The sequence below is a fragment of the Bos taurus genome, chromosome 9 (assembly GCF_002263795.3).
Source record: "Bos taurus isolate L1 Dominette 01449 registration number 42190680 breed Hereford chromosome 9, ARS-UCD2.0, whole genome shotgun sequence".
NCBI lineage: Eukaryota > Metazoa > Chordata > Mammalia > Artiodactyla > Bovidae > Bos > Bos taurus.
The window spans coordinates 32,627,731-32,645,915 of NC_037336.1; the positions used below are offsets into that span (position 1 = coordinate 32,627,731).

At 40.9% G+C, this 18,185-nt stretch overlaps 1 protein-coding gene across 1 annotated transcript in view; it reads right to left on the reverse strand.

The window, feature by feature from the left end:
• The window catches only part of SLC35F1 (solute carrier family 35 member F1), a 423,236-nt gene that overhangs the window by 37,098 nt on the left and 367,953 nt on the right, over nt 1–18,185 (reverse strand). Inside the window, exons 5-7 of the mRNA XM_015472798.3 lie at nt 11,921–12,077; nt 9,678–9,730; nt 986–1,140 (exon numbers count right to left, since the gene is read on the reverse strand). Coding sequence (XP_015328284.2) covers nt 986–1,140; nt 9,678–9,730; nt 11,921–12,077 — 365 coding nt within the window. The remainder of the gene's footprint in view (nt 1–985; nt 1,141–9,677; nt 9,731–11,920; nt 12,078–18,185) is intronic.

The following is an 18,185-nucleotide window of genomic DNA, read 5'->3' on the forward strand; positions in this document are numbered from 1 at the left end:
TGACTAGTTATCAGACTAGTTAAGGAATGGCAAGTGGGTCCCTTCTCATATACCAATTCTAGTCAGTTGCTAATGAGTCAGTTAGTACAGCATTTAAAAGACAGTATCCGATAGCCTAGCTTGGGAGACCGTAACCAGTCAGTCATGCTTGTCTTGGTTGAGGATATGGGTAGAGTCTTACACTTGAAGAGACTGCTATCTTTGGACTAAATGATTTCTTCTTTCCTTTAGGGCTGATATATTAACTGCAACGGCTTCATAGTATCTCTTTGCATTCCTTTACTGAAACCCTGGTCTTTTAATAAAGAAATTATTTTGAATGCATTAGCATTTCCCATTCATATTTACTATGAAAATATATGCAAAATAGAAACTGCAGGAACTGTGTCTTTTCTCCAAAGAGAATACACTCCTCAGGTGCCTTTGGCAGAATCCATTTGGCAGTTATAGTTTGGGAACTGGATGTCTTCCAAGCTTTAGGTTGGAAAAGGAGTAAGCTTCTGGGGTGAACGATGTCAGAAAAACTGTCCCCCATTATTTGCAAGCCCTTCCTTCTATGGCTGTTTCTTATCTTTCATTATCAAATGTCACAGTTACTAGACTCTCATAACAAAATGTTGCCTCTGTCTTATGTGAGTGAAAGTTGCTCAGTTGTGTCCAACTCTTTGCAACCCCATAGACTAGCCCAATAGGTTCCTCTGTCCATGGAATTCTCTAAAGAATACTGGAGTGGGTTGTCATTTCCTTCTCCAGGGGATCTTCCCAACCCAGGGGTGGAACTCAGGTCTCCTGAATTGCAAGCAGCTTCTTTTCCATCTAAGACACTCGGAATGTAAACAGCCAGGTCATGGGGATCAGCACACAGAAGTGCAGTCCTTGATGCAAAATTGCATAATTAGGGCAATTCCACTGCAGAGCCTTCCTACCTATACGTGTTCTTTCCTACAGAGTATCATCTTCAGACAGGAGCACTGACTCAACTTACCTTGTAATGGAAGAGAAACAACCCGCAGAACAAGCTGTACAGATCTGCGGTGAGCAACGAGAGGTTGACCGACGTGGCGCTGGTTTTCTTTATGACCACGGGCATGAAGCTGTAGAGACCAAACATGCAGGCACTAAAGCCGACGTAGAGCAGTCCTGGAGGGAGAGGAAAGACAGATGACATCACAGCCTCCTCCGGGGCCTCGGTGGAGCCACAGTGGGTGAAGGGAGGGGAACAGCACCCCCCCCCATCTCCATTTCACTCTCACACAGGAGTTTTTCTTTCACTCTGTCAACCGATGTTTTTTATTGGGTAATACATAGCTAAAACATAAAATAAGAAGTGAAAACCTGCATGTGGAACAAGATCTATATGCTTCTCACACACATCTGATGTTTCACCTCTGCTGTGAAGGAGAGCAGCTACAATCAGAAATAGGGTCGAGGCTTCTAAATTCTATTTCTGGTTGTGCTGTAATTACTTCCTTGTACCCATGTCTTTTAAAACTTTTTCACTTCTTTTTTATTTGCAACATAGGAACAAAACTACTTGGTACCATGCGTTGCTCACAACAATGAATAACTGCATAATCCTTAAAATGAAAGCGCTTACATGTCAAAGAGATGTGGACTAAGTCACAGTACTGAACTAAAGTCCTAACTGTGTGATCTTGGATAGATCACTTCACATGAGCTGTCAGTTTCTTCCAGATTTCTGAATCCTGCTTAGCACTACTCCTGAAACCAGAGTCCTATTCCACCATCACTTTTCCTAGCATACGTGGGCTCTCACACGTAGGCTCTGTTCTCCTATAAATAGGTAAATGCTTTGCAGGCCATCAAATAATTAAGTTTTGCAAAACAGAAAGATTAAAAAAAATGCCCTTTTGCTACATGATTAGTCCTTCAAACTCTGAAATTCTCTCACTCTAATTATAACTCAATACACAATTGTTAATACTAACCCCATAAGTACATAATTTTGTTCAGTCCAAAACAGAAGATTATGGCTAAATCTAGGGTTTGGCTCATCATTTCCTCAATGTTGATACAACACAAATGCAGAAAAATTATTCTCATTTCTCTACCTTAAAAGAATAAGGCATAGAATAAGCACAAGTATTAAAACTCAGTGGATCTTTGGGCATTTTTATATAATATTAAATAAAAGATCCAACCTATCCAAGGGAACCTTGATGACATGTCTGGTTTAGGCCGTAGGCAGATCACTTTCTTTGAATCCTGTGAATTTTGGAAGATTTGGCAGGTACTGGACACCCAGTCCCTTTGACCATGAAGAACAGAGATCCCTCCAAAGAGAAATTTGGTTTTCCCATATGGAAAGTATTTAAGGTCACGAATTATTATTCTACATGTTTCTGATATTAAGTTTAAGGATAGCCATGTCACATCCATATAAAAATATCAAGTAAGCAAACTCAGTACAACAGCCCCCTCTAGTGTGGTGGAAATACCCTAAGAGGAAACTAGAATAATCACTTTTCTATTAATTGTTCAGTAAATTATAGAAGTCCTCTTGTGGAAATTCTGTCACAGTCATGTCAGATGGCTTTTGACTCTCTGTCTGAAGTTTTAATTCCCTAAAATTGGTCAGTTTTCCTGTACTTGGGTTTCATGCTATTTATAATTCATTTTCCTTTTAAACAAGTTACTAAAAGGGCAATATTAAATAACCTATGATTAATACATGAAAAGACATAAAAATTAATTCAGTATTCCTTTAAGGAATCTGAGATGAACAGACTAGACTAGGGATAAGATATACCCTTAAATTAATCTACTAAAAGTAATCAAACTTGATTAAAATGTAGTCCAGGAACCAGCACACCCCCACCCCCCGCCACCACTTTTTAAAATTTAGATTATACATGACTGGGTTAGGAAGTTCAACAATCCTACCCTCCCATCACCTGACCTGTGTTGATACACTGTGAACTCTCACATGTGAGATCTGATGTTGCATATTCAATTATTCAACCATGTATTCACTGCATACCTACTGTGTTCTAGGAACTCTGTTATGAGCTAGCATGCAATGGGAAAAAGGAGAGACAAGTAACTTAGAACTGATATCAGTGCTATGAAGCAAGAAAAGGGTTGCTTATGGGGAATTACAGGGGTATTGCTTTTGGAAAGGTGGAAGCAGCATTGACTTTAAATCCTGAAGGACTAGAGGGAGATGGCCAGGGGAAAAATAATTTATGCAGGGAGACCTACAAATGAAAAGACCCTAATGGTTTACAGGAGCTGCAAGAGGCCAGAATATCTGAGCAGGATGAACAGACTGAGGCAGTGATAAGAGAGGAGACTGGAAAATTAGGCAGGGGGTGGATTATGTGGGGCCTTGTAGGTCTTGGAAGGAAGTTGACATCTTATTCTAGTTGTAATGGGAAGCCATTGAGGAATTTGTAGCAGAAGCTAACTTGTAGTCTGATCTACCTTTCTAAAAGATGGAGTTAGATATGCATGGAGGAGGGACTGAAGGAGAGAAGCTCAGAGGAAACCAGCGAGGAGTACAGGGTCTCAGTCCAGGCAAGAGATGCTGGTGGCTTTTGCTCGGAGTGGCGGTGGAGATGAAGGAAAAGTGGCTGGTTTATGAAGGTTCCACGTGCCCTGCTGGTAGACTGGATGTGTTGTTGTTGCTCTTTAGTTGCTAAGTTGTGTCTGACTGTTTTGTGACCCCACAGCCTGCCAGGCTCCTCTATCCATGGGATTTCCCAGCAAGAATTCTGGCGTGGGTTGCCGTTTCCTCCTCCAAGGGATCTTCCTGACTCAGAGATTGAACCCACGTCTTCTGCATTGCATTGCATAGTCTTGCAGGCAGACTCTTCACTGCTGAGCCACCGGGGTAGCCTAAAATCTTTCTACTCGATTTTAGAACCTTTCAGAGTAGTTGTTCAGAACCGTTTGTGTTCTCCCAAGATTTTCCTGGTGGTCCAGACTGGATGTATGTAGTGAGGAAAAGGACAGCATCAGAGATACCATGGGTTCATGTGGTGGTGGTTTGGTCGCTAAGCCGTGTCCGACTCCTGCGACCCCATGGACTGTGGCCTGACAGGCTCCTCTGTCCATGGGATTCTCCAGGCGAGAATAACTGGAGTGAGCTGCCATTTCCTTCTCCAGGGGATCTCCTCGACCTGGGAATCGAGCCTGGGTCTCCTGCATTGTAGGCAGATTCTTTACGAAGTGACTACAGTGGGTTCATGCGGATTCTGGCTAACTAGAAACTGACACTGAATTTTGACACCATTTACTGAGTCGCAGAGAACTGAGCAGGAGGACCAGGTTTTCAGGGGAAATAAAAAGCTCCATTTTGGACATGTTAAGTTAGAGATGCTTGTGCATCATCCAAAAAGATTTGTCCGGTAGGGAGTGGATTTATAATTCGTAGCTCAGAGAGAAGAGTGTGACTTTACAAGCAAACTCATGAGCCAAGGAGTGGAGGAAAACACACACATAGCAGAGTTCATTCTACTCATCAGGCTACCTTGAGATTCTCCAAGCTTAGACACTTAAACATCCTAAACTTATTCTTTAAAAATGCAGAAATTAAATTTATGGGGATGGGAGTAAAATACAAACACCATCACATTTAATCACTTTGCTGGGTCATCCAGCGTTTCCGTGTGTGGCTATCCAGTCAGCCAAATGAGCACAAGATTGAGAGTAGGCATGTTGTGTTGCTGCAATTTGCTGATTTTTTTCTTCTCAGATAAAAAATTAACTAGTTAATGGACATTAGCGATGCATCTGAAGGCCCAACTTGCTGTCCTTATGGGATTTTTCAAGCACTCGATTGACATGATCAAACAAACTGAATTACTTTTGACTGATAAACACAGGGTGGGTACAATAACTACATTTTCAGACAAAGTATATGTATGATCGTTTCTTTTTGGAAATGTTTTCTCTCTCACTAAAGACAGGATTTGGTAACTCTTGTCCTCATATGCTAAAAACATTTAAGCTAGAGAAACTGGGAAGAATACCATCAGCTAAGACTAAGTACTTACTATGTGTCATGTGCTTTATGGACATTAATCTCTACAACAGTATAACACCATTGCTATTGTTATCCTCTTTACACACATGAGGAAATAGGCTCATTGAGTGTATTGGTTAATAAAGATACACTCCACAGCAGGTTCAACAGAAGAAATACAATATGGGGTACAAGTTATAAAGGAGTTTGAATGGGCAATGGGGAAAGATGGATGGTAAGACAACCCAGATGTTAGTAAAGACAGTAAATTATTCATATCCCTGGGGCCAGAGAGGTCCAGGGAGGAGGCCATGTTATCAGAGGTCAGAAGTCAGGGAGGCCCAGCAAAGGTAATCAGAGGACACTTGGCCACTTCTAGAGACTTGACCTGAAACAGGGAGACACATCCTGGTCTCTTGCTTCCTTCCATCCTCCAGTCTCCTTCTTCTGCCTCCCCAGTGGTCATCTGCTGCTGCTGCTGCTGCTAAGTGGCTTCAGTCGTGTCCGACTCTGTGCAACCCCATAGACGGCAGCCCACCAGGCTCCCCCGTCCCTGGGATTCTCCATGCAAGAACACTGGAGTGGGTTGCCATTTCCTTCTCCAATGCATGAAAGTGAAAAGTGAAAGGGAAGTCGCTCAGTCGTGTCTGACTCTTCGAAACCCCATGGACTGCAGCCCACCAGGCTCCTCCGTCCATGGGAATTTTCAGGCAAGAATACTGGAGTGGGGTGCCATTGCCTTCTCCGAGTGGCCAATCTAGCTGAAGTCAATTAACATGCCAGCCTGGGAGGCACTGTTTGCATCGGTCAGTCTCTGCAGTGCAGAGCAGAGTAAGGGTAAGAAACAAATCTGTGAGTAGGTAGGCAAAAGACAAGCTTACAGAGGTCGAGTAGCTCACCTTCAGGTCGCTCAGGCTGCCTGACTTTAAACTCTGAGTGCATACCACTAACCTATATTGTTTAATTATTATGAAGAGAAATAGGACTTGGATGAAGCATTCTATTTGACTGTAATGAGCATCTCATTTTATATGGGATATATACAGAATGCATTGTTATGCATGATATATCATGTGATATGGGATATACATGTTTATTTGTAATGGATATTGTATACACACGTATATAGTATATGTTTGTGTTTGCTGCATATATTTTATCTCACCATTTTCTTTGGGATCCCACTGGTATTCTTTTACTTTCCTTTGACTAGATTTTTTAAAAATATCATTTCTAATTCTTAAAAATAAAGGCAAGGTAAGATGATATCAGGACATATGTACTAAGGTGCCAGGCTGGGGGGCTGGCTCAGAGGGTGCAATTAGCCCCCTCACAGGCAGCCATGAGTCCAGTGAAGCAGCCTTAGTTCCCCAGCCTCCAGTTCAGCATCAGCAAAAAGAAAGGCTATACTATTCTTAATGATATTTAAGGTTTTTTCTGCTTTGTGGTCCCATTACTGCATCTTCAGGGAAAGGTCAAATCTCTTGTTCTGGCCTCCAGGACAAAATCAAAACCAAAGCAATCTCTGCCCATGGCAAGAAAAGTGAACCCCCAATGCAGGAATCTGCCTGCAGTGCAGGAATCTGCCTGCAGTGCAGGAGACCTAGGTTCAATTCTTGGATCTGGAAGATCCCCTGGAGAAGGAAATGACAACCCTCTCCAGTATTCTTGCCTGGAGAATCCCATGGACAGAGGAGCCGGGCAGGCTACAGTCCATGGGGTCGCAAGAGACAGACATGACTTAGCAACTAAACCACCAGCAGCACCTGCTGCTGCTGCTGCTGCTGCTGCTGCTAAGTGGCTTCAGTCGTGTCTGACTCTGTGTGACCCCACAGATGGCAGCCCACCAGGCTCCCCCGTCCCTGGGATTCTCCAGGCAAGAACACTGGAGTGGGTTGCCATTTCCTTCTCCAATACCACCAGCACCAGCACACCACAAATCGGTACTGGGTGACCTGCCTGTCGCGTTCCCTTCCTTTGACAGTGGTCTTGCACATCAGCTAACACTTGTCCTTCAACACAATGGCAAAGGGGTAAAGCGAACGCTTAAGCTAATTATTAGATTTCGCACACGTCTGCTGCACTGGAGACCATGTTAGCTCTATAAGGTCCTACATTTCACTTGAGTTTCATAATTACATAACCAGCCCCAGTCTTTCTGTTCAGTAGAGTAAAATAAGGAAATAAAAACAAACAGCATCAAAGACTGTTATCTTCTTGCTTTTAATTACTCTTTGTGTCTTGCAATTGGTCAATGTTATTAGAAAATATCAGAAGCTGTTAAAAAGTACTTTCCGAATCCAGAAAATATAAAACATGTCTATTATCCCATTTGGTCCACAGAACAAAAAATGTTTTTACTTTGGTAAAATAGCAGCCATAGGAGCTGTGCAAGAGACTGTGATGGGATCACTGGTTGGAGATAAAGAGAGTCTTGGATCTTGGTCTGTCAACTAAGGCACACTGATCAGAGCTTGGCACTCTAGGGTGACTTCCTATGGCTCGTGGGCAGGCCTTGATGGGAGGTCCGTTGCCTTGGGTGTTTTGCTGCCTCCAGGGCCCATGAGTTGCAGTAGCTGCTATGCCATCTCCTGGTTTCCCAGAGAGAAACGTCAAAGCCAAGCCTAAGCCCCGTGCCCTGTTTCCACTGTTTTCCCTTTTGTCTACGTTTTTGTAAGCTGAGAGACAGCAAGACAAGCCCGTCTCCTTGGCTTGCCATTCATTCATCCACTCATTTAAAAAACACTTGTTCATTAAATTTTATGTGCCTACAACTGAGCTAAGCACTAGAAACTTTTAGTAGGTTGGGATGAGGTAGGAGGACAAAGATGACCCTTATCCACGCTTCAGAAAGAAAAGATATTTGGTTCCTTTTCTAGACCATTTGAGACTCATTTCCAATCAGGAAAATTAAACAAATGGCTTTATAATGTGTTCCTTTTACACAGCCCTTCATCATCTTGGACCACAGGGAATTGACATTTTCATGGCAATACGAGAGCTCAGTGTGCTCTGATGACACATTTAACTAACACTGAATTATAACAGAGCTTGGTGGACATGCACATGACATCTGCATAATTGGAGGACAAATTATTTTTTATTAGTGCTACTACTATTAATATAAAATTAATTTATGCTCATGGACCTCTGCATGTGAAGTGTTACCAAGCACAGCTGACATTCTGGCTCTGAGACTCACAGAGGCCATGAGGCTGTAACCTGCAGCTGGCTTCCCTTCTCAGCCGCTTTCCTCTCCTCCCTACAGTCCCTTCTCTTTATTGACTTTCATTTAATTGTGTCATTTTACAGTAAAACTCGAGAGAAATTAAATGGCCAGACTGTGACAGACACAAGGGCTGGGGAGCCCTTGAAGTCACTAGAGAGAACCCCAGGGGAGTGGGCATAGTTCTGAAGTGCCTGCTGTGTCTTCAGAGGGAATCTGTCAGCAGCCAGTCAACCCTGGATGCTTCAGGGTCAGAAGCAGGTAAATGGTGCAGGGAGCTTTATGTCTCTGTTGTCCTTGTTCAGAAAAGCAGAATTTGACGGGAGCCATTCCCTTGTAGCTCAGTTGGTAAAGGATCTGCCTGTAATGCAGGAGACCTGAGTTGGTATTCCTGGGTCGGGAAGATCCCCTGGAGAAGGAAATGGCAACCCACTCCAGTATTCTTGCCTAGAGAATCCCCATGGACAGAGGAGCCTGGCGGGCTACAGTCCATGGGGTCGTAAGAGTCAGACACGACTTAGCAACTAAACCACCACCACCACCATCACCGTTATTTCTATGAACACCCATGTAAGCTGGGGATGGCTTGAACAGTCTGCTTTGGAGTGGTGAACCACCTGTATTTTCACTTCCCATTTGCATTCATCGGGCATGCATTTTCCAAGCACCCCCATAAGCCAACCTCTGTGCTCAGTGCTAGAACCCAAGTGTCTTGTTATAGACACTGAGGGGAGGTTTCAGGGCTCCCTCCCTGGCATTTGAGGGTGGGAAATGTCAGTCCCTTCCAAGGCTTGCTGCGTGATCATTATCAGAGCATCACCTAGGATCTTAACTCTTTGTCCTAATTTTATTTTCTTTTATAAGAAAAAAGTGACTTTCGAAACAGGTGGCACATAGCTGCCCTGGATGACTAAAGGAGCTCAAAGCGTGTCTACTATTTTCCACTGAGTCCATTTGGAGATCAATTAACCGTGTCTTCTGAGCAAACTGCTCCCTTCTGAAAAGGTTTTTATGGGTTCAGAATGCCCATCGCATTGTTTTCTTTTGCACCTTTTTGTTAAGTTCAGTTCTTTTTCCCTTTAGTAAAGTGTCACTTTTTAACGATCACATCAGTTTTGTGTTTCTCAGCTAGAGCAAATTGCTGTCATTTGCGTCTCACCAGCACCTCGGGCATTTTTCTTTCTGGTTGGTCTTTAACCTAAAAACACACTTCTGTGTCTACACTAATGGCATCTTGACAATGATAATGGGCAGAGGCTCAATTAAGAAACTATATGAATCATACAGTTCAGTCTCCTCTAGTGGGTGAGAGTCCCCAGATTGACAAGGGTGGTTTCATTTTCTCTTGTCCCCCTGCAGTCTAAGTCCTTTCCCGGTCGGTGCCTCGCCACCACCCCAGTCACTCTCCAAAGGTTATTTTCCTGGTTTACTAAAAACAGCATCTCAGGCGAGCAAACCCCTTACCTATTTGCCAGTCCCAGGGCACCTTCAACAGCTCCTTGTGCTCCATTATCGCTCTGTGGATTGAAAGAAAGCAGAGCTGATGAGCAACACGGCCTTCTTTTGTCGTTGTTCACTAACCAGATTTATATAAATCATGAAGCAATCAATTGAATTCCAAAAGTAACTTTGGATCACACAGAGGCTAGTTTCATTAGGTAGCTCAGCCCAAGACTGGTTCCTGCAGACCCACCACCGTCCTTCTCAGCCAGGCTGCCTCCTAGCTTTCACTTCTCGCTCAGAAGCTTTCTCAAAAGTACATGGCAAGGTTTGAAAATTTCTGGGCTTGCAGGTTTAATCAGTTTTCCGATTGAGCACTCTCCAGGGCCGTGTTTCTCAAACTTAAATGTACAAAAATACCACCTGGAGAGGGTGTTAAAAAAAGTTTCCTGGGGACTTCCCCGGGGGTCCAGTGGTTAAGAATCTGCCTTGTAATGCAAGGGATGCAAGTTTGATCCCTGGCCAGGGAATTAAGATCCCACATGCAACTGAGCCTGTGCACCACAAGGAAGACCCAATGAGGCCAAAATTAAAATAAATAATAAGCCCCAAAAATGTCTAAAAATAAAAAAAACAGTTTCCTGGACCCCACCCTCCAGAGGCTGATTCAGTAGATCAGAGGAGGGCCCTTGGATGTGCATTTCTGACAAGTTCCCACGTGGTGCTAGTACTGCTGGCCAGAGAACTTCACTCTGAGAACCACTGTTCTCAAAGAGGACCAGGAAGGGTGGATGGCCCCCCCACCTGTGTCACTTTGGTTTTATTGCTCCCTTAACGTAACCCATTTGCCAAACACACTCAGACGCCTCTTCCATGATTTTGGCAGCAGTGTCTCTGAAGGGCTCCATCAGTTCTAACGGTCTATAACTGAAGCAGATGAGTGCTAGATCTCCGAAGATACTTTTTTTCGGATTCAAGAATAATAATCCATAAAATGAGCCATCCATCTACAAAATGTTGGTTACGAACCGTTGAACTAAGCAATTTCTTTTCCTCTTATGAAGCTGAAGTGCCAAATTTAGAAACTTTAAAATGCCATCATGTTTTCAAAATGAATCCCAAATAAATCTGACTTAGAGAGTCTTCCCATCTCCTGGCCCTGTTTGCTATGGAGTCCCCCACCTGTATCTCAGGACACCAAAATTTGGAGAATTCTTGGAAAGAGCCTATTTGCAAAACGGATTTAAAGCGATGCCAGAAGAGCCTCCTTAAATAACTTCAGACACAGACGCAATGACAAAGAACCTGCTTGTAGAAAGTGATGTGGTGAAAATCAGAATTACTTGCGTTGCAGATAGGATTTGCTGAAATTAGACAGGAGGATATATTATGCTTCTTTATCTCTTACGTGAAGCTAAAATACATGGCCTTTATTGATGAAAAATTAGGCTTTGCTTGACACTTATTCCATAGCAACTTCTGAGCCCTAGTGAGTGATGACATATACTCCAAGGCCAGAATTACTGAAAGCTCGTTGTTTCTGACTTTTTGATGCTTAGTGAATGCCTGTGTTCTATCTTGACCCATTTAAGGAAAATGGAAACGCTAAGTTTCTAGTTTCTAAGAGATGAATTTTTGTTGTTGCTGCTGTTTTTTTTTTTTTTTTTTTGGCTGAGCCATGAGGCTTGAGGGATCTTAATTCCCTAACCAGAGATTGAACACTGGCCATGGCAGTAAAAGTCCTAACAATTGGACTGCCAGGAAATTCCCTAAGAAATGAATTGGAAATGTGGTTTCACTTGTGCAAACCCATGAGCAATAAAAGAAATTATAAAAGGACAAATTTAAACTCTTAAGTTTTCTAGTTGTGATTACTAGTAAAAGACTAGTATACTAGTTGTCACTAGTAAACAGAATGCCCTTTTTTGGAAGTGCATCAAATCATGGCATTTACACTTGGTTTTCCTATTTCTCTAAGTATTAATAAAACCTCATTGGCTGGTTTTGGAGAATCAATGTACTTTTAATGCTTTCTTATAAATTATCTTTAAAGTCCATTACATAAATTCACTAAAAATTCATTTAGTTTGGAAGAAATTTATTAATAAAGATATTGAGTTTTCAGATTTCATATGGGAGGTTGGTGTCAGGTTTCTAGCTCTGATTTTTACAAAATAAAGTGAGCAGCCATAACCTAAGTGAAAAACATTTAAAAAATAAGCTCTAAGAGTGTCAACTGCCTGAATTTCTTGTTATTTTTTACTCACAACTGAATTCCACTGAAAAATGCCCCGAACAGTCCAATCATTCCCAGGAATTCCACTCGGCTCAGAGTTCGGATGATGTATTCTTCCCAGACGTTAGAGATACCATACAGTGTGGCTCCTCCTAAGACCAGGAGATCCCCCACCAGCTTATTTTCCCCTAGGAATAGAAAAAAGAAAAGGGAAGCTTTATTAAACTCTAACAAGAATTTGGCCCCAGCAAAATCAGCTTCCTGTGCTTATTCTGAGGCTTCCCTGGTGGCTCAGACTGTAAAGAATCTGCCTGCAATGAGGGAGACCTGGGTTTGATCTCATGGTTGGGAGGATCCCCTGGAGAAGGAAATAGCTACCCACTCCAATATTCTTGCCTGGAGAATTCATGGACAGAGGAGACCGGCCGTCTCATAGAGTCAGACACAACTGAGGAACTAACACACATGATTAGTCTATTCTGACATTTTTATAGAAGTTCTGTATTTTGCCTGCTGAGATTAAGTGAAGTCTGTTTATGTGTACTTCAGATATGTTGTGATGTAAAAAGGTTGCTATGTCTACCCAGTAAGAAGTCTTCCCTAGCTAAGAGAGGGACTAGTTTCTTCTGGATTGTACTGTCTCGGAAGAGTCCCATGTCTTCTGTCCATGGGTTGAAAAGTTCATAGTCTGAAATGGACTATGGGTTGAAATTTTCAACTCCCCTAAAGTAAGCAACAGAAGAGTGAAAATACATGTAATTCATTATCACATCAATATTTTTCTTCTTTCATAAAAAGTATCTATTTGTTCTAAATTCAATTTTGGCTAGTTTTGGTTTATGTCCAATCTCTCATAAATTATGTACCCAACTATTTCCTATAATTAGGCCAACTCTTTCTACTCCAGGAAGTGTGAAGTCAGGGAAGGATAGTGGGAATCAGCAACCGGAGGCCTCATAGTAAGCTTGTACCCAAGTGGTCCCCAACTCTGACCTATGTAGTTGGCTCATGGGCACTCAGTAGATGTGAAGTTCTGGGGCAGAAGAGGTGCAAGCTGGGGAGGGGACTCTGTCTACTGAGATTCTAAGGGAGAGACTCACCCTAGAGCTTAGCTGGAACCAATCTAAAACTACAGAACCAGATTATTTCTGTATAGTTGGGAGTACTGCCCACGCTCCACAAAGAGGTTTCACATAAAATAATCTGGGTGGGGTATGGGGAGAGATCTCATGCCTCTGTGGTCACCTCCAGGGATATTTACTCCATTAGTGTCACTTTTTCTAAGACAAGTTCCACTCCTAGTAAGGATCAGAGAGAGAGAAGATAGCTTGAAAGGCTAGAGAGCTTGCTGGGGTCACTCTCAAGGGAATGGAGCTGAGAGTCTGGATCAGCAAGGGCTGGTAGCCCTCACTGGGCTCCTGGAGAGCAGATGACCCAAGAACGTGATGAGGTTCCAAGGAACCTCAGGGCTGTGTCCTGGGTGTGACTTCTGGGGAAATTAATGTTGCTGTTACAGAGTAACCTGATTAATCTCTTTTTTAAATTTAATTTTTATTTTTTCTAACATCCAAAACATTTTGCACTGGGGTAGAGCTGATTAACAATGTTGTGATAGATATGATAGATAGATAGATATGATACACACACACACATATACGCACAATGGAATATTACTCAGCCATTAAAAAGAATGAAATAAGGCCATTTGCAGAAACACTGATGGACCTAGAGACTGTCTACTGACCGGAGTAAGTCAGACAGAGGAGAAATAGCATATGACATCTTTTATATGTGGAATCGAAAAATAAATGATACCAATGAACTTACAAAACTGAATAATCTTTTTTTAAATATACATTTATTTATTTTCATTGGAGGCTGATTACTTCCAATATTGTATTGGTTTTGCCATACATCAACATGAATCTGCCACGGGTGTACACGTGTTCCTCATCCTGAACCCTCTTTTATGTGTCAACTAGAAAATCATGACAGAACTCATAATTTTAAGGAGTTCATTTGAGGAATACCTGATAAAATAAAAAGCATACATTACTAAGATTATAAAATTATAATGAACATGATTCAGTCACTTTTCAAGAAGAAGTCATTTCAGAATCTTGTGGTGACATGGGGCCATTACTATGAATCTCAATTATTGTTGTATTAGTGAAGTGTGGAAATGCTGCTCGGTAGAATTCTTGGTTAATGAAATTAATTTTATATGAATGGATTCAGGAAAGTTGAATTATAATGAAATATTTTAATAGAAATTAGAGAAACATCAGTCCAGCTTTTAAAAGTCTTAAAATAAGGCTGCACTGTTTCCATGAATAGTCCCACCAATCTTTCTCAAACTTCACATTTGTTTCATTATGGTCTATTCTGTTAAGCCTTTGACTATGTGGCATCTACTCCCTAGTACTTTGAATTTTTCAGTCATAATTTTTGTTAATAATGACACAATGATGTGTAACTGCAAGTTCAGAAGTATTTTCTAAGTTATTGGGGACAAAATGATTAAATACTATCTATTAATATTTTACCAGTAAATGTATTTATTAGTTTTTAAATCATTTGACAGTAGATACTTACACATAGAGCATGTGTGAAATTTTAGATGATTAAATATAATTGAACTAACCAGGACATGATTTTATCTAACCATATCATAAATGAAGTGTTTGATATAATACAATTTGTAGTTAACTGGAAATTATAACATGCCCTATTAACACAATAGGTATTTAACATGGTTGAGTCAGTTTTTCTGAATGTTCACAGGGAAAATTATATCGAGCAAATGTGTCATTTATGGGTGAAACCACAATGAGTGATAATGTTTTGCAGACTTGGGGTAAACGGACACACTTGAAATTATGAGGAGGCCATTCAAGCCCATGCCTTCTTTGTCTCCTCTGGATTTCACTCTCTTGTCCCTGTGTGAGTTTGAGTACGCTCTACAAGTTGATGAAGGACAGGGAAGCCTGGCATACTGCAGTCCACGGGGACGTAGAGAGTCGGACACGACTGAGTGACTGAACTGAACGGAACTGTACCTGTGTGTGGCCCTCACTGCATTCTGCTTCACGTCTGTTATTTGTTACCTTGCATGTCTTCCCTTCTCCCTGTTTTCTTCCACAATATGGTTGAAGGGTCTACCGTGACTTACTTGGTTTTATATTCTGTGTGGTCCCTAGCACAGATTCTGGCGCATTGTAAGTTCTCAATAAATGCCTGAATGAGTTGAGCTGACAGAAAAGGTCTTTCTTTTTCCATCCCATGGTAAAGACGTTGAGTGGCGACATCTTTCAGCTCAGGTAGACATGGATTCTAATTGCCTCTCTATCACTTAATACTTGTTGAACATGGGCAAGCTATAGAGTCTTTCTGACTTGAGTTTCCTTATTTGAAAATGAGGTTATGGTGAGGATACTATAAAATAATGTCAATAAGACTTTAAAATGCAAAATAATGTAAAATGCCTAGTATATCATCTGGAACTTATTAAGTGTTCGCTAAATGGTGGTTAAAAAGAGTGAATCAATCATTCTCTTTGAATAACCACCTGTCAGTTTGGATGGGCCGTTTCTCATTTTGGATTGCTTCTTAGTTCTAAACAACCTAGTCATAATTGCTTTGCAAGAATTGGTTTTCCTTATTAAAGTTTTCATTAAGTACTAGGAACACTAATTTTGGAGGGATACTTGTGTCTGTGTAGTAGAGAGAGAAGAGGGAATGTTATTTAAAATCACTACTTACCATTAGTTCAAGAATAAGTGGTGAATTAGAGATAGCATCACTGTCACAATGGATATGAATCTGAGCAAACTCTAGGAGATAGTGGAGGACAGAAGAGCCTGGCGTGCTGCAGTCCATGGCGTGGCCAACAGCTGGACATGACTCAGCAACTGACAACAACAACATAGTCTTCTAGAGTGTTGTAAGTCTACTCATGAAATTTAGGAAAATGAAGCCATCTCACTGAACATTTTTGAGTTTTAAATGGAACCAACTGCTTTGTTTCTCTGAGACTCACTTGGCTTTAGCACAGAAAGTACTACATCTGGGAAACACCTCCATTCTGGACAACCTGGGACAGTCATTCATCCTAATTTACTACAGTTGAACAATAGTACAATTGCACAATTTTTTACAAGAGTCACAATTATGGAAAAATAAGTATTAAGTGGTGTAGCAGAAAGATTTCACATCCTATGACACAATTTTGTAGTGGTGTGCCCTTACACAAGTTTCTTATCTTCCCTGAGTCATGATTTCTTCAACTGCAAAAGTGAGAATAAAAATACTTTCTTTGCCTAATTAAGAGGATAAAATGAGATGATGCATAGGAAAGTACTTGGCATCAATAAAACTATCATCTTCTAAAATTAAGATTAATTATCTAATTCCTTGAAAATATTTCCTCTCTTTTGAAATAAATATAAAGTTATGTCTGGTAATAAAGAAAAGTGTCATTATGTTATCTAACATCTTTGATAAGTGAACTATAAGATACAATATAAATGCATTGTTATAGAAAGGAGATATTTTGAAGAGTAAGAAATACATTTTATGACAAGGATCTATTTTAATTGAGTTTTAATCTTAAATCTATGATTTTCTAACCTCCCCTTTTATTATATATTCATACATTTTCCAAGGAAAGTAGAAATATCATGGAGAAACCTCTTTGCCCTTATTACTAAATCATTTTTACACCCTCCAACACCTATCACTTTCTCAAGAGCCACTTTCCCACATGTCTTTCCCACAGGTGTCAGTAAATGCAGAGCTGATCTGTTAGAGGAGGCTTGTGAGCTAGAGGAAGGTGGCAAAGAATGAATGCACATACTAGGCCCCCTGAGGTTCATGGACAAACTTGGAAAAGACATCGCCTTTTGAGTTCAGCCTGGGGGCACCTGTAGTAGGTGATCAGTTGTTCCCAAGACAAACATAAAACTGGAATGTGTTTTTGTTTCCGTCCCACTTTGTAGATCATTCTGCAGGCTCCAAGGCAGTCTCCACGGCCAATATCAAGAGTCCCTGAGGACCGATCTACTGTATAGACCTCTGCTCAGGGTTATGTGTCAGCCTGATGGGAGGGGCATTTGGGGGAGAGTGGATATATGTTATATGTATGGCTGAGTCCCTTCACTGTTCACCAGAAACTACTACAACATTGTTCATTGGTTATACTCCAATACAAAATTGAAGGTTTAAGAAATAAAATAAAGAGGTAACAGATCAAGTCAAGAAAAAAATGTCCTTGAGGACAGAATTTTAAAAATCCCAAGCTAAGGAGAACCATGGACTAGCAATATAAAAAAGACTAAGTCAGTCATCCTCTTTTTCTGCAAAAAGCTGTTGATAGAGTGATGACACTTTATATCGAGTTGAATGCCTGATTCAAGTTCTGGTGAGTGCTTGAAGGATTTTACAAAAGTTCTGGCTCTGGCTAATTAATGCAATTTAACCAACTCTTACAGTTAGGGTAACCAATGGAACATTTGTGATAATGATGCACATGAGGCTTATATTTTCTTCAAAACCAGTGTGTTATTTTCTCTTTTCAGAATATTTCATATGATAGCTTAAGTTACTGCCTAATTTAATATTTTTAGAGACATAAGATGTGTCCAATCATTGTTTTATAAAATGTGCCCTTGGATCCTAAATTTGGGCTGCCCTCAGAACATCATGCCGTATACGTGGGCACCATTATGTGAGCATGGATGGTATTCAACAGTGATAAAATTCAATTCTGTTAAAACTGGGCCTTCATATGTTACAACAGGAATGAAGCTATAGGCCTTAAACAGTCACACCGAAAGATAAAACACTGCTCTCGCGCATTTCATTCTTTTAAAAAATGACCACTTTAGAAAGACTCCCAAATGGACTTACTTTATTTTTCTTAAATAGTACTAGTACTCCTTTCCTAACACTTCACTTGAATAAAAAAAAATTTTTTTTACAGGATTAGTGAATACAACCTAATGAAATCAAATCAAGTCAGTTTAACATTGGGGCGTAAACGCTTAGATTTATTATGACAATTGTCTTCCTTGACTATGATGCAAAATGATGGCCAGGGTGAATGGGGAGGCTCAGCAGAGCAAAATGTTCATAAAGAAGAGCACCTGCTGCTTAGTCTGTGCTTACACAGTTCAAGCAAAGCTGAGAAAGGATAATTCAATTGGGACTTTATGACAACCAGCCACATTGTATCAGACAAAAATACTGTCTCATTGGTTCAAAGAGATGATCTACACTGGGATCATGATGGGAATAGA